The sequence below is a fragment of the Dasypus novemcinctus genome, chromosome 13, assembly GCF_030445035.2.
Source record: "Dasypus novemcinctus isolate mDasNov1 chromosome 13, mDasNov1.1.hap2, whole genome shotgun sequence".
NCBI lineage: Eukaryota > Metazoa > Chordata > Mammalia > Cingulata > Dasypodidae > Dasypus > Dasypus novemcinctus.
Window position 1 is genome coordinate 27375734 of NC_080685.1, and position 17540 is coordinate 27393273.

Below are 17540 nucleotides of genomic sequence, written 5' to 3' on the forward strand. Positions count from 1 at the left end.
AGGAAATCAGAGAAGACCTAAATAAATGAAGAAAATTCTATGTCTATAATCAGAAGACTAAACATTATTAATGTTTCTGTCATACCCAAATTGATTTACAGATTTAATGCAATCCCAATAAAGATTACAATAATGCTTTTTATTGAATTGGAAAAATTTATTATGAAATTTATTTAGAAGCGCAAGGGGCCCTGAATAGCAAAAAATGTTTTGTAAAAGAAAAATGAAATTGGAGGAATAATGCGACCTGACCTTAAAGCATACTACAAAATTATAGTTGTAAAAAGTGCATGATATTGGCATAAGAATAGACAAAATGACCAATGGAACCGAACTGAGAGTTATAACATATATCCTCACATATATGGTTAATTGATATTCAACAAGGTCATCAAGTCCACTCAATTGGGACAGAATTGCCTCTTCAAGAAATGGTACATGGAGAGGTGAATATTCATAGCCCAAAGAATGAGAGAAGATTACCATCTCATGTCCTACACAAAAATTAACTCAAGATGGATCAACGATCTAAATATAAGTACCAAGATCATAAACCTCCTAGAAGATAATGTAGGCAAGTACCTATGAGAACTTGTAGGAAATGGCATCATAAATTTTACACCTAAAGTGTGAATAATAAAAGAATAAAATAGATAAATGGGACCTCCTCAAAGTTAAAACACTTGTGCTTCAAAGGATTTTGTCATGAAAGTGAAAAGGCAGCCTACTCAATGGGAGAAAATACTTGGTAACCATTATTCTGATAGGGTCTAATATCCAGAATATATAAAGAAATCCTACATTTCAAAATGAAAAAAAAATCAACCTAGTTTTAAAAAAATTGGCATACCAAAATAGACACTTTTCCAAAGAAGAAATACAAAAGGTTAAAATGCACATGAAAGATACCCATCATCACTAACTATTAGGAAAATGCAAATCAAAACTACAATGAGATATCATCTTATCCTATTAGACTGGCAGTTATTAAGAAAAAGAAGTGAACTACAAATATTGGAGAAGATGATGGAGGAGAGGCAACACTCATCCTCTGCTGGTGGAAGTGTAGAATGGTGCAGCCATTGTGGAGGACAGTTTGGTGGTTCCTGAGGAAGCTAACTACAGAACTGCTGTATCATCCAGGAATCACACTTCTAGGTCTATAGCTAGAAGAATTGAAAGTAGAGACATGAGCAAATATATGCACACCAATGTTAATAGTAACACTATTGTCAAAAGTTGGATGCAAACCAAGTGTCCATCAAGAGATGAACTGATAAGCAAATTGTGGTATATACATACAAGGGAGTATTACTCAGCTATAAGAAGGTATGCAGTGTTAATACATGGGACAACATGGGCAAATATTGAAGAACTTACATTGAGTGAAGGAAGCCAGTCACTGAAGGACAAATACTACATGACCTCAATGATATGACTTAAGCAAATTGAACAGACTCACAGAACTAGAGTCTGGAGGATAGGTTATAAGGAGACAGAAAGGAAGCAGAATGTGGTGAACCAATGCTCAAATTGGGCAAGACCTACAATAAAGTGGAAAGGGGTGGTTAGGTAGTGGATTGTAGTGATGTTGGTGCAGGGATGTGAGTGTATCAATGGTACTGAAATGTGAGAAGGAGTAGGCTATGGGGTTGGGTTGGCTTATCCAAGGAACTAGGGGGAGGGCTGGAGGAAGGAACAGAGGAACCCTGGGGATTTGTATGTTTGTGCTTAGAACTACAATGGTGGGAAGGTTCTTTTGTCAAATAAGACTGGGGAGGGTTACTGGTTCAGGCATTGGGTTGGGGCATTGTGTGGGATAGGGTGCACCTGGGGCATGCATCTGTGGAATATGAAAATGTTCATCTGGTCACAGTGTATTATTTCAGTGAGTGGAGACCCACACAATTAACAAGAAACTTTTAAACTCCCATCCTGGAGAGCCTTGCTATGTTCTCAATTAGAGGAACAAGAATCTCTTGGGAACATAGGCAGTGCCTTATAAAAGAAAACAGACCAATATGTCAACCCTCAATATCAATGCATGTAACTATTCACCTTATTCTTCAAAAACTTGAAACTTAGTGGTTACCATAGTTTCCAAGAAGAGGGGAGAGAAGAATAAAATAGATGGAAGACAGGGCAGTAGAATTGTTCTGCAAGATCTTGCAATGATGATACAGGCCATTTTAAATTCTGTAAAAAATTTATGGAAGTGTATAATGCAAAATGTAAATCATAATCTAAACTACTGACCATGGTTAGTAGCAATGCTTCAATATTTACACATCAATTCTAAAAAAATGTAAAACACTCATGTAAGATGTAATTAAGAGGGGAGAGTGGAAGACGGGGAAGGAATTGGGTATATGGGAATCCCCTATATTTTCCATGTGTTTTTTCTGGAACTTAAAGCTTCTTTGAAGATCAAGCAAGAAAAATAAAATAAAACATTGGAGAAATATATGAAAGAAACTGTCACTGTATATAACAGATAACATCTTATGGTAATGAAAGAAAATGAATTTTTTTAATTTCTTATTTTTGTATTTTTAAAATTCTTAATATTTTATTTTTTATTATTTATGTTCATTTACATTTTCATTTTGTTTTTAAGGAGGTTTTAGTTTGCAGAAGTGTTGCAACTGTGGAAGGAGAGAATCACTGGTGTGGGTGATTGTGATGGGGAGATGTGTGGGGAGGGATGCAATTGGGGCATTCCTTTATGGAATGTAAATATGTTCCAGTGGTCATAGTGTGCTGTCACAGTGGGTGGAGATCCACACAATAACCAAAAAATATTGATTCCCATTAGGGGAAGTATTGCTAAAGTTTTCAATAGAGCAGCAAGAATAACTAGAATACACAGGCAGTGCCTAGTGAAGGAGAACAGACCAATATGCCAGGTCCTTGACATTGATGGTTGCACTTATGAACATTGTTCTTGAAAAACTGAAACCTAGCTGTATTAGTCAGGGTTCTCTAGGGAAACAGAATCAACAAGGGATATCTGTCAATCGTAAGGGATTTATCAGAGTCTCATGCAGTCAAAGAGATGCACAAGTCCAGGTTCTGCAGGCAGGGGCTGCAATCAGGATCTCCGATGAAAGTCCAATGAAGATTTTTGATAAGTTCTGGAATATGTTGACTGTCCAAAGATGAACTGGGAAATTATCTCTGAATGAGAGAATCACTACCCCTTTAAAGGGACTCAACTGTTTGTGTTAAACGTCACTCATTGCTGATGGCAATCTCCCTGATTCATGTGATTATAATCAGCTATCTATGATTTACCACTGCAGTAAAGTCAGTGGACACTAAAGTCCATTAATGCCCTTGTATTACAGTTAGCCTAGTGTTCATTTGATAAAACAACTGGGCACAATTAGCTGGCTGAGTTGATACAATAGCATAACCATCACAGTCCACCCCTTGTCAACTCGGAACCATACATGTTACTTAAACCATACTTAGTCTCTAAGTAAAAGCAATAACAGACATGCATATATATATATATTTCCACCTCACAATGTTCAACTCTCATGCACATGCACCCATAAAGAATAGGGTGCAAGGTCTTGGATAATATTTACTCTCAAACTTGATATCCTCAAATATGACATGAAATAGATGCAACTTGTTATATGATAAAGGCAAAGTTTGGGGAAGAAGACAAAGAAATTCATTTTGTGTACATATACAATCATCATCGAAATGAAACAAAGAAGAAATATTCATGACCATTATATTCCTTGTTTCTGTAACTGGTCATGTGGTAGAAGTTCATATTTATCACTACCTTCTTTCACTACCCATTCCATGTTTCCATAATATTCAGCAAGCACTTCAGCTGGCCATGGCTCTTTGCCTGATGCGGTGACCCAAACTTTCATTCCTGAAGATTCCAGGCCATTGTTAGTCCTGCTTTGATTGGGTTGTTGCACTTTTCCATTGGCTTTAATCATAGGACATTGCAGTACTAGGAGGTGACTTAGAGGATCTCCTGTATTCCAGGTTAAGTCTTCTTTTCCCCATTATGTAGATGCAGTCCTATTTCCCCTTGATAGTCAGCATCAATCACCCCAGCCAGTACAATAATTCCCTTCTTTGTTGATACAGAGGGAAGAGGAGCTCAAAGTGGCCAGGTGGCAGTTTTAACTTCCAGTTCAATGGAAGCATTGCTGTGTTCCCTGGTGACAGCACTCCTCCTTTTGGAACTAAAACCTGTAGACCAGTAGAGTTTGAGGTTGCCGGGAGAGGAAGCAAAAATTGTCCTAGTGGGTCACTAGGGGTAATAGCGAGTGGTACCACTCCCATTTCCATCCCTTGATTTCTGGACCCAGAGAAACTGCACAATAAAATGGATGCTGATTTAGAGCATACATAGTCTCCTGGAGATTATTGCCCCAGCTCTGCAAATTATTGCCACTTAGTTGGCATCATAATTGAGTCTTCAAAAGGTCATTCAACCATTCTATCAATCCAGCTGCTTCAGCGTGATGGGGAACGTGGTAAGACTAGAGAATTTCATGGGTATGTGCCCATTCCTATATATCATTTGCTGTGAAATGGGTTCCTTGATCAGAAGCAATGCTGTGTGGAATGCCACAGCGATAGATAAGACATTCTGTAAGTCCATGGATGGTAGTTTTGGAAGAAGCATTGCATGCAGAAAATGCAAATCCATATCCAGAGTATGTGTCTATTCCAGTTAAAACAAATCATTGCCCTTTCCATGGTGGAAGTGGTCCAATGTAGTCAACCTGCCACCAGGTAGCAGGCTGGTCACCTCGAGGAATGGTGCCATATTGGAGCTGAGTGTGGGTCTCTGCTGCTGGCAGATTGGGCACTCAGCAGTGGCTGTAGCCTGGTCAGCCTTGTTAAGGGAAAGTCCATGTTGCTGAACCCATGCATAACCTCCATCCCTACCTCCATGACCACTTTGTTCATGTGCTCACTGGGCAATGATAGGAGTGGCTGGGGAAAGAGGCTGAGCATTAACCACAGAGCAGGTCATCTTATCCACTTGATTATTATATTTCTTTCTCTGCTGAAGTCACCCTCTGGTAATCATTCACATGGGACACAAAAATTTTCTTGTTTTTGCCCACTCAGAAAGGTCAAACCCCATAGCTTTTCTCCAGTCCTCTTTGTCACCAGTTTTCCAGTCATGTTCCTTCCAAATGCCTGACCATTCAGCCAAACAATTGGCAACAGCCCACGAATCAATGTACAAATGCACCTCTGGCCATTTCTTCTTCCAAGTGAAAAGAACAACCAGGTGCACTGCTCAAAATTCTGCCCATTGGGAGGATTTGTCCTCACCACTATCCTTCAGGGATAGCCCAGAAAGGGGCTGCAGTGCTGCAGCTGTCCACTTTTGGGTGGTACCTGTATATCGTGCAGAACCATCTATAAACCATCTATAAACGAGGCCCAACTTTTCTCTTCCTCAGTCAACTGATTGTAAGAGACTTACCAAGAGACCAAAGTTGTGGGCTGGGAAAGAGAAGGTAACATGGCAGGGGTGGTGACCATGGGCATTTTGGCTACTACCTCATATAACTTACTCATGCCTTCAGGACCTACTCAAGCCCTGTCTCATATATACCACTTAAACTTTATAATGGAGTGCAACTGTGCCACCAAACTTTATGGTTTGGTGGGTCAGACAATACCTAGTTCATGATCGGCAACTCATGTCTCAAGGTAACTTGATGGCCCATGGTTAAGCATTCAGTCTCTACTAAGTCCCAGTAGCAGACCAAAAGCTGTTTCTCAAAAGGGGAGTAATTATCTGCAGAGGATGGCAGGGCCTTGCTCCAAAATCCTAAGGGTCTGCATTGTGATTCTCCTATAGGGCTCTGCCAAAGGCTCCAGACAGCATCTCTGTTTGCTATGGAAACTTCCAGCACCATCGGATCTGCTAGATCATATGGCCCATGATTTCAGTCTGTATATGTTGGAAAATTCATGCATTTCTTTCTGAGTATATCATACTTCCTCATGGGTCACACTTTTTATTTCACCTTTAGGGGTTTGTTGTGACTTTATTCTAGTAACAAGTCTTGAAGACAGGAGAGGTGGTTGGGATGGATAAGGAGAATGATTAGAAATGCCTTGCAAGCTATTGACCTCAGGGCATTCCCTTGCATTTTCTTCTGGTAAGAGAGGATTAATCTCTTCAGGCAGGGGTTGGAAGGCAGTTTCCTTAGGGCAGCCTGGAGGCTCAGCAGTGCATGCTGGAGTTTGGCTGGTATGTGCCTCAGGGCTGGGAGGAAGTCCAGACTCCCTGGGGCAGGCCTTAGGCTGGGCAGGTCAGGCTTCAGTTTGGCTGGTACCCACCTCAGGTCTGGAAGTTGTTTCAGACTCCCTGGGGCAGGCTGGAAGCTGGATAATACAAGGTTGACAAGGTGTGGTCTGGACAGGGCAGGCCATGGCAGGCTTATCTGCTAAAGTCTCTGCAGGAATTGGGGTTCCAATGTCCCCGTCAATATCATCATCAACCCATATGTCTCCACCCCAATTCTCTGGATTCCACTCTTTTCCAATCAATGCCTTCACTTTAACTGCAGAAACCTTGCAGGGTTGAAATTTTAGTTTCCTTTGTATATCCACTATTCATACAATGAGAGTCTGAGTTTGGTTTTCAGATATTTCAAGCTATGGCTACAGGAGACAAGATTTTCTTCCAGAGCACACATAGAAACTTTCACATCATACATTTGGTGTTTAAATTTAAATTTGAAGATTTAACTCATCTTTTTCTTTTGTAACAATATCCAGAGTACTTAGGAGGAGTCAGCCAACATCATTATACTGTTTGATTCCATAAAACTCTGTTAAGGTGTTGAAAACACTTCCATATCCTTGCTTCTTATAAGCATGGAAGTAGGGGGATCCAGTGATAATATTTTGCATTTCTCTCTTGCCAACTTGTGCCTTGGATTGCTGGCAGCCTCTTAATTATTGGAAAAGAAGTCGTCAGTACCCTTAAGTACAATTAGGGTAGAGACAATCTCAAAACTCCCAGAACCACCTCAGACACCACATGTTTAAGACTGTTCCTCAAGAACCATGCCTGGTACCAAGCTGTATTAGTAAGAGTTCTCTAGGGAAACAGAATCAACAAGGGATATCTGTCAATAGTAAGGGATTTATCAGAGTCTCTCATGCAGGCATTGGGATGCACAAGTCCAGGTTCTGCAGGCAGGCTGCAACCAGGGGCTCCAATGAAAGTTCAGTGAAGATTCTTGATGAGTTCTGGGAGATGTTGACTGTCCAAAGACAAGCTGGGAAATTATCTCTCAATGCTGGAATCACTTCCTTTTTTAAAGGATTCAACTGATTGGGTTAAATGTCACTCATTGCTGACAGCAATCTCCCTGATTGATTAAATTATAACCAGCTATCTATTATTTACCACTGCAGTAAAGTCAGTGGTGACTAAAGTCCATAAATGTCCTTGATTACAGTTAGCCCAGTGCTTGCTTGACCAAACAACTGGGCAAATTACCTGGCTGAGTTGACACACTGGCTTAATTATGACACACACCTAGTATTAATGTTGCTTAAAGCTATCACCTGAAAGCCTCCTTCTTGCTAAAATGTAGCCTTTCTTCAAGCCATGATTTCTTAAAAAAAAAAGGGGTCCATGGTCCATGGAGGATTTCAGGGGGTCTGTGAGCTTCAATTCATTTTGAATTATCCTAAACTTTAATTTAAAGACATAGTAATGTTGAGTGTCATAAAACTATCTGCCACTACATTTGGACAAGTGGTTCATGGTGTTCACTTAACTGACAAAGGGGTCCATGGAACAAAAATGTCTAAAAAATCCCTGCTTTAAGCAAAACTCAGCATACAAACTCACACCTTCCCTCCAGCATGGGATATGACTCCCGGAGTGAGCCTCCCTGGCACCAAGGGATTATTATCAAACACCAACTTGTAATACATATGGAAAAAGTACTTGACCAAAAGGGGGAAACATTGAATATAAATAGGTTTTTTTTTCAACGATTTATTTTTTATTTATTTCTCACCCCTTCCCCCCCCCCCCCCGCCCCAGTTGTCTGCTCTCTGTGTCCATTCGCTGTGTGTTCTTCTGTGATTACTTTTATCCTGATCAGCAGCACAGGGGGTCTGTGTTTCTTTTTGTTGTGTCATCTTGCTGTGTCAGCTCTCCGTGTGTGTGTGGCACCATTCCTGGGCAGGCTGTGCTTTCTTTTGCACTGGGTGGCTCTCCTTACAGGGTGCACTCCTTGCATGTGGGGTTCCCCTATGCAGAGGACATCCCTGCATAGCAGGGCACTCATTGCAAACATCAGCACTGTGCATGGGCCAGGCCACACAGGTCAAGGAGGTCTGGGGTTTGAACCATGCACCTCCCATGTGGTAGGCAGATGCCCTATCCAAATAGGTTTTTATGGCTAAGAGATTTCAAAGTGAATCAGGAGGTCATTCCAGAGGTTACAGTTAAAGATGTCTCAGGGAGATCTCACTGAATGCCACAGTAAACAGTACCTCAAGCAGGAGTGCTGCAGTGGACTCTTGAGACATCTAGGCAGTATAGGCAGGGCATACAATTTCAGGAATTCGCATCCTGTTAGTGGGCCTTACACTGGAATATATGCTCCCCCTTGTAACAGAGTTACATAATTCCCTATACATTCATAATTCCCTATACATGCTCTTCTGCCCCTTTATTTGAACCTACAATTTGCACTAAACTCATTAAATATATGTACCGGAGGCTTATATCTTTGGTCCATTCATATGACAGCTGTGCCCTGAATCTCAGCAGTGTTGCAACACCTACGTGCCAGTTCATCACACTTATCCACAACAACTAACAAGAGGATGATGATGGATAACACCCATCTCAAAGAACAGAGAATATCTACAACTGCAAGAAAGATAGTTCCATCAATCTACCCTTGCGATCAAAGCCCCCACTCAATCAGAAACAGAGTGGGCATCACCATCCCCAAACCCTCAAGACTGAGGAATGAACAAACATAATGGGGGAATGCAACTATGGACTAAAGTGGACTTACTACTATTCTAACAATGGAAAAACTTATAACATTGATAGAAAGGCAGTGGCCACCAGAGTTTTTGAAGGGAAGGAGAAGAAAGAACAGATGAAACATGGGGCATTTTTGGGACATTAGAATTGTTCTGAGTGACATTGCAATGATGGATACAAGCCATTACACATTTAAAAAAATTCTATAAAAATGTGATGCAAAATTTAAACTCTAATGTAAACTACAGACCATACTTAGTAGCAAGGCTTCAATATATATTCACCAATTATAAGAATATATCCCAGTAATGAAAGATGTTGTTAATGGGAAACTTGTAGGAGGGGGAGCGGTTGAGTAATTGGGAATTCCCCTATATTTTTGATGTATCATTTATGGAATCTAAAGCTTCTTTAAAATTAAAATTAAGAAAAGAAAATAAAAACACACAAAAAACATAAAACAAAAAAATCCCCAAAGATATATATGATTACAGTGAATATGTACGTCTGTATGTATACATGTATATATATGCATATACATAGAGGAAGCCTATTTTATACTGTTATTAAAAAAATAAAATAAAAACTAATATGACTCCTTAAAAAAAGATATACTTTTTAAAAAATAAACATAATTTAAAATGCTATTTTTATAAAAATACTATGAAAGAAAAGGCACTCTTCATCCTGATACACAAAGACTTATACTTTTGGCTGTCTGCTTTCAGACAGTCAAACATTGTGTAACAAAGGAAAAAAAAAGAAAATCCTCAGAACTCTGGTGGTAAGGTTTTAATTTTCCATGAGGCCTTGCATGGAGTGTGTGAAGGTTGCTGGGGAAGGCACAGCGGCAGGAGTCTGTGTAAGCACCAACAGTCTCCCCATCACCATTATCAATTCATTTCTTGCTCTTATTTGTACTTTCTAGACTATTGTCTTTGGTTTGAAAACCAGAAATTACTTCATGAAATTTTTTCCACCAGCAAAGCCAATGTATTTAAGCTTTGATGTTTTCCAAAGCTGTGGTTGTTCACTGTTCTTATTAAAACTAAACTGCTGCCTACCCAGTCTAAGATTATGGGTATCCACCTAGACACAGGGAGGCTTGGGCTATTCTGTGATGCATCGCAAAGGAATTAGGGGATTGTTGAATGGATCCACTGGAATAGAAGCTGCCTGAGAGTAGTTTCTATATCTTCCTTGTTTGCTATTTTATTTTGAGTGCCTATAATGGAGTCTATATATAGTAGATGCTCATAGAATATTTTTCAAAATCAATGAACTACTGATTATTAACTCCTAGACTTGGATGGGGTGGTGGTATACTCTCCACCAATTGAGCTCTCACCTGTTTTGCTCCACGTTGAAGGCAGCCACACAAATTGCATAATTTCTGGCTTTTGTTGACTGTCCCAACGAAAGGCCAAAATTTCTTGGTTTGTTCAATGTCTATTTCTTCTCTTTTTGGAGTGGATTCTGATGGTTGGAATTGTTGGAAACTGTGCAAAGAGACTGTGACCTTGTCCGTTATTTATGAGCCTCTAAGCCTCATTCTATAGTTGTTGGCAGGTGACAAGCTTTGATTTTTGGAAGGCTGAGTGCTCTTTTCCCAGTATCTGATGTGCAGTGTGGAACATGGCACATGAATCCCAATTCCTCTCTGCCCTGTGGTCCTCGGTTTATGGACGCCATCCCCTATGAGGCAGGTCCCTGTTTTGGGGCATATTTTTGCCATGACCTGAAACTGTTCCTGTCCCATGGTAGAATCCTACTCAAGAGGGATCCAGGTTCTGAGTCATAAGTGGCATGCAGTGATGAACCCTAATGTGGTTTCCCCCTTAGGAAACTGTTTTGAACTGGAGAGTGGATGAGTCCTGTTCAGAGTACGTCTAGAGCAAATTTCTTTAGGTTTTTAAATACAATCACAAAGATTTCAGAAAATCTGTCTTTGAATCTGGAGTGAAAATAAATTACCATTACTCCCCCTGCCTCCAAACTGACAACATAAATTCGGCAGAGAAAGGCCCGACAGACTCCCATATTTTTTGATGTAGAATAAGGATTTGTACCCTCTCTCAAGGGCAGTGTTAGAACTGACAGGAGGGGACACAGCTGCAGCTATGAGGGAAGGGCAAAGTACTGATAAAATGACAAATCATCACAGGTGTCAGTGAGAAGAAGATTTATTTTTCACAGGCACTGTCATGTATAGGCAGGTCCAGGGGTGAGGGCATGGTGACATCCTGACCCTCAGACAGGAAGAGGCTTCTATGGACAGCTGGGACCTCTCCACTGGAACATCCCCCACTCAGCCTGGGAAAGCAAGAGGACGGTATTTGTGGAAGGATGTGTCAGGTCGGGGTGGTTGTTGGAGCTTCGTGCATTTGCTTCCTTTAAAATCACTTGTGTCAACAGCACTGCCTAGGTCAGCAGCAACCCCCAGAGCTGTGGCCGCAGGAAGATCCCCCAGACTGTCCACTGCCACCATCACAGTCCTCAGAGCTCTGGCGCTGGCATCGGTGGGATCTGTGGCGCCTGTGGTGGCTCAGGCAGCAGCCGCCCTCGGAGCTGTGGCCACAGCCAGAAGAGACTGGAGGTAAACAGTGTGCTGGGCTCTTTGGGGGGCACTTGGGCAAGGGGCACTTGGGAGGGGGCTGGCACTGCTGCTGGTTCTGCTGGCAGGACATCTTGAGGAGCTGAGTAGCCCTGGACAAAACAAAAGCACCTGGTGAGTTCAGAAGCCACAGTCCAGTGTCTCCTGTCTCATGCATACCTAGACCACTGGCCTCGGAGGCCAGCTGCTTCCTAAACCCAGAGCTGCAGGAGGAAAAGGGAGACTGCTGTGGAGTTAGTGTGGAGATGCACAATGCCTACCATGTATCTCTCTACCCAGGAAAGAAAGCTGCCATTTTATTTGGACATCCGTTTTCTAACTCTAAGGAAGCAGATAGGGATGTGCCATTTGAGGAGAGCATTCTGAAGGCTGTCCCAGGAAGTGTGTGTGTGTGTGAGATCATGAGCAGAAGGTGGTTTGGAGGATTCACCAGTGTCTGTGGCCTTTGCATGTCACAGAGTCGTTGTTACTTTTTCACCCTCACTTCCCCCAATGCTGCCCTCCTTGGTCCTATTTTCCATTCAGACCCTGTTTCCCCCCTGCCCCGGTATGACCTTCATGCTCCCTCCTGACCCTTGATGGACACTCACCAGATGCAGAGCAGGCAGGAGAAGGCTGTTCCTCAGGAGGCTGTGGATGTGGAGCCCAGAGCAGGAGCCCTTTTATCCTGTGCTGGGTTGGTGATGCACAGCTAGAGTATGCTGCAGCCTTCCCAACCAGGGGCAGGGAGACAGCCGGGCACACTCCCAGAACCATCCATTCATCATCTTCCTGTGCACTGACAAGATGTCTGACAAAGGAACCTGGAAGTTCTGAGGACTGTCTACCTTCCCCTCCCTCAGGCTGAGCAGGCTGTTGCCATTCCACATCCTTGAGTCATTCATTCAGCTCACATTCCTCAATGCTGATCTGTCCTGTGGACTTTACTAGGAAGTAGGGGTATGTGGATGCATACACCAATTATCTTTCCTCTGTTACGAGAGATAAATGGAAAAATATGTATATACTCACACTCATAGATTTGTAAATATAAAGCCTCATCCCAAGTGACAAATGCTATGATTCCTGGATGACATGTTCAGGCTTGAGGTCATAATTTTCCTGTTAGCCTTTCTTCACCCTACAAATAACTCAACCTTCTTGACAATATTGATGTCCTCGGTTACAGTCCTCTTGAACTCCTGGATGAAGATGGAAGTTGAGACCCTCTGTGGGTTGAGTCGGGCCCCTAAGAAGACCCCATGTCACTCAGGAGTCCAGGCATAGGCTTCATGGATCAGTGGTGTAAACTGAATTGAGTCTTCATGAGTATAAGTACTTTAGTCAACCTGACAGGGCATGAAGGCCAAATGTGGTCTATTATGAAAGCTGAAGACTTTTCTCTTTGAATTTAGCTTTTATTATGCTACATTTTCTGTATTTCCAAGAAAAATTATAGTCACGAACATATCCAGACTTTAATGATCTTTCCAAATTAAATCTTTTTTCTAATAAAGTTTGCAACTTATTTGTATTTTCTGACATGGAAATATATTTATGATCTATTTTTTAGCTAGATAAAAGCAGGTTATGATGCAATATCCACATCAACTAATGAATGGAAGAACAAAATGTAGCAAATGCACACAATGGAATATTATTTGGCCATAAGAAAAACGAAGTTCTGAGACATCCTGAAAAATGGAAGAAACTTGAATATAATATCCTAAATGAAATGAGCCTAAATGTTAGGAGAAACATTATGTGATGCCCCTTGTACATTGACATTGTATCAAGATATAACCTTGCTGAATCATTTATTAATTTGAATATTTTTTTGTGTGGATTCCTTGCCATTTTCTACATAAGAAACTTGTTTCTTCAATCGAGAACATTTTACTTTTACTTGGCAATTTGGATGACTTTTAATGCTTTTGTCTTGCCTGATAGTCCTGGCTGAGTCTTCCAGAACAATGTTTTGTAGTAATGATATAGGTAGATATCCTTGTTTTATTCCTGATCTTAGGGAGAAAGCATACATTAAGTATGATGTGAACTGTGAGTCTTTGTAGATGGCCTGAATGAGAGTATAGAAGTCACATTCCATTGCTACTTTGTTGAGTGTTTTTATCATGTAAGAGCACTGATTTTCTCAAATGACTATTAAGGTGTTCACATGTTTTTTTTCTACTTTTCATGAGTTAAATCAACCTTGCATTCCTGGGATAAATCCCACTAGGTCAGGATGCATTATCCTTTTTATATGTTTTTGGATTGAGCTTGCTATTATTTTGTTGAATGACTTTGCATCAACATTCCTAAGGGATATTGGCCTGTAGATTTTTTTTGTGCTGGATTTGTTCAGTTTGGGTATCAGGGTAATACTGACCTCATAGAATGATTTGGTTAGTGTTCCCTCCTGTTTTTTTATTTTTGTTTTTTCCCCTGTTTTATGTTTGGAACTATTTGAGAAGGAAAGGTGTTAACTCTTCTTAAACTTTGAGTTTATCAGTGAAACCATCTGGGCCTGGGATTTATTTGGTGGGAAGTTTTTGATTACTAATTCAATCTTTTCACATGCTACAGATCTATTCCTATATTCTATTTCTTCTTGAATCGCTTTGATAGTTTGTGTCTTTCTAGGAATTTTTCTATTTCTTTGCATTGTATAATTTATTAGTTTATGATTGTTCATACAATTCCCTTATATGTTTTTATTTCTGAAATGTCAGAAGTGATGTCCACTCTTTAGTCCTGATTTGAGTAATGCGAAACTTCTCTTTCTGTTTCCTGGTTATTCTAGCTCAAGGTTGGTCAAAATTGTGTATCTTTTCATTGAACCTACTTTACAAATCCCTGATTTACTCTGTTGGTTTTCATTCTCTATTTCATTTTTTTCCTTCCTTCACTTTGTCTTAGGTAGCATTTCATTTTGCAGTGTCTGAAAGTGGAAGCTTGCTTCACTGAGATGATTTTTTTCTTAAATATAGGCATTTAGAGTTACATATTTCTCTGTGAGCACTGCTTTTCCTATACCTCCTACATTTTGAACACTGTGTATTCATTTTCATTTATCTCAAAGTACTTTATACTTTTCCTTTTGGTTTCATCTTTGGCTAATAGGCTGTTAAAATTGTTTTGTTTTATTTCCACATATGCTGGACTTTTCCTGTTTTCCTTCTGTTCTTGATTGCTAGTTTCATTCCTTTGTGGTCAGAGAATATATTTAGAATGATTTCAGTCTTTGCGAATTTATTGACAATTCTTTTACACCCAAGCCTATGGTCTATTCCTGCATGAGGTTCCATTTTACTTGAGAAAAATATTATTAGCTGTTTTGATTGTAATGTTTTATTTCATGTCTCCTAGGTTTTGTTGGTTTAGAATTTTGTTCAAGACATTTTTATTTCCTTCCTGATCATTATGTCTCATTATTCTATCCATCGTTGAATTTGGAGTAATGGAGTCTTCAACTATTATTGTTTAATTTTTTATTTCTACCTTTGATTCTGTCAATTTTTGCTTCATGTAATTTGGGGTCTCTATTGTTAGATGTACATATGTATTTTATTATTGTATCTTCTTAACGATTTGACTCTTTTATCATTATAAACTATCCTTCTTTGTTTCTAGCAATAATTTTTATTTAGCGTCTATTTTTTCTAACTTAAGTATAGCCATCCAACTCTATTTTTGTTGCAACTTGCATGATATATATCTTTCCACGTATTTTTTTAACCTTTTTGTGCCTTTTAAATCAGAATTTACTCTTATAGATAGCACATAGTTAATCATGTTACTTTCATTCTGCCAACCTCTGTCTTTTGATTGGATCATTTAGTCTCTTTGCTGTAAATATATTTATGATAAGGTAGTGTTTATGTCTGCCACCTGTAATTCATTTTCCATATGTCAGTCTCTTTAGTTTGTCTTATATATTATAAGCCCATCAATACAGTTTTATAATTGTTTCCTTCATACTGTATATTTACATATATTCATTAGATATATAATGTAAAATATGCTATATATATATGTATTTTGGGTAGATTATTTTGGCCATCTTGTGGTTTATTTTCTACATGTATTAGAACTCTTTTGATCCTATATTTCTCCATCGGTACCTTGTTTTGCATTGAATAGTTTCTTGTGCACCTTTTGATTTCCTTTGTCAATTTTTAAAATATATTTTTTGACTTCTTAGTGGTTGCTTTGGAGATTACTAGTGACTTGTTAACTTAAAGCATTCGATTTCACAATGGAGTGGTATTCTCATTTGAATTGGGCAAGTCTCTACCTATTCAGCTCTTACCAGTTTAGGTCCTTTGCTAAGGGCAAACTACGTAACTTCTTACTGGAATTGTCATACAGTTTGCATTGAGAAATTGAACTTGCTGGTTACTCTGTGTCTCCAAGTCTCATTCTACAGTCCTTGGCAAATGATGCACTTTAATTATTTTAAGACTGTGCCCTGATTTTTTTTTTATTTGTTTTTTTTTTTTTTATGATGTAATATGCAGTTCAGAATGTGGCTATGAATCTCAGTAGCTTTCCACCCCCTGGCCTTGGTTTCTGGAAGCAGTCCAATGTGAGGCAGATCCATGTGGATATTTGAGTTCCATGGCTCTTTGTTCACCAATATCCCTCATCGAGACTGATGTAGGTCTCACATACACAGCACGAGCTCTGATCCCCCAGGCAAGCCTGTCCTTCAGGATCAGTTTTTAAGGCATATTTTCACCTGACCTGACACTGTTTCTGTCCCATGGTGGAATTCTAGTCAAGAGCGATCCAGGTTTTGAGTGATAGGTGGCATGCAGGAATGAGTCCAAGTGCGGCAGCTGTGTTTCCTCCCTTAGAGAATTGTGTTGAGCTGGAGAGTAGATGAGACCTGGTCAGAGCATGTCCATAGAAACTTTAGCTTTTGTAAAAATTAATCATGAAGATTTTAGAAACTCTGTCTTTGTTTGCTGAAGTGAAAAAAAATTAACATTATTCTCCCTCCCCACCCAATCTAGTAACATAAATTCCACCATAAAAAGCACTGCCAAATTCCTATATTTTCTAAACTAAACCTAGGCTTCATACCCTCTCAAGGGCAGTGTTGGGCCTGACAGGAGGTGGTCCATATTCAGTCAGGTGGTGCTGGGGGGTCAAAGTAAAATGACAAATCACAGGTGTCAGTGAGAAGAAGATTTATTTTTCACAGGCACTGTCACATATGGGCAGGTGCAGGGGTGGAGGAAATGGTGAGATCCTGGCCATCAGACAGGAAGGAGCTTCTGGGGGAGAGCTGGGAACCCTCCACTGGAACATGCCCAGCTCAGCGAGAGTAGGGTATCTGTGGAAGGATGCATCAGGTCGGGGTGGTTGTTGGAGCTTCGTGCATTTGCTTCCTTTAGAATCACTTGTGTCAACAGCACTGCCTAGGTCAGCAGCAGCCCCCAGAGCTGTGGTCGCAGGAAGATCCCCCAGACTGTCCACTGCCACCATCACAGTCCTTGGAGCTCTGGCGCCGGCATCGGTGGGATCTGCGGCGCCTGTGGTGGCTCAGGCAGCAGCCGCCCTCAGAGCTGTGGCCACAGCCAGAAGAGACTGGAGGCAAGCACTGTGCCGGACTCTTTGGGGGGCACTTGGGCAAGGGGCACTTGGGAGGGGGCTGGCACTGCTGCTGGTTCTGCTGGCAGGACATCGCGAGGGGTTGAGTAGCCCTGGACAAAACAAAAGCACCTGGTGAGTTCAGAAGCCACAGTCTAATGTCTCCTTTCTTATGCTTTAAGGTCAGCTTCCTGAACCAAGAACTGCAGGAGGAAAAGGGAGACTGCTGTGGAGTTAGTGTGGAGATGTACAATGCCTACCAAGTTGCTCTCCACCCAGGAAAGAAAGCTGTCATTTCACTTGGGCATCCACGTTTTG

At 40.6% G+C, this 17540-nt stretch overlaps 2 protein-coding genes across 2 annotated transcripts; both read right to left on the reverse strand.

Annotated features, from left to right (window-relative positions):
* Positions 1–11457: 11457 nt before the first annotated feature.
* Positions 11458–11718, reverse strand: LOC139436207 (late cornified envelope protein 3C-like). Its single transcript, XM_071207290.1, has one exon. The coding sequence runs from the start codon at positions 11716–11718 to the stop codon at positions 11458–11460; it is 261 nt and encodes an 86-aa protein (XP_071063391.1).
* Positions 11719–17055: 5337 nt separating this feature from the next.
* LOC101429563 (late cornified envelope protein 3C-like) lies at positions 17056–17316 on the reverse strand. The gene has a single exon (XM_004469728.1). It carries the CDS (start codon positions 17314–17316, stop codon positions 17056–17058), a length of 261 nt encoding a protein of 86 aa, XP_004469785.1.
* Between the last annotated feature and the right edge of the window lie 224 nt (positions 17317–17540).

What these genes read in the sequence shown, in the direction of transcription:
- LOC139436207 (XM_071207290.1), bottom strand. Translation starts at nt 11,718, where the DNA reads ATGTCCTGCCAGCAGAACCAGCAGCAGTGCCAGCCCCCTCCCAAGTGC.
- LOC101429563 (XM_004469728.1), bottom strand. Translation starts at nt 17,316, where the DNA reads ATGTCCTGCCAGCAGAACCAGCAGCAGTGCCAGCCCCCTCCCAAGTGC.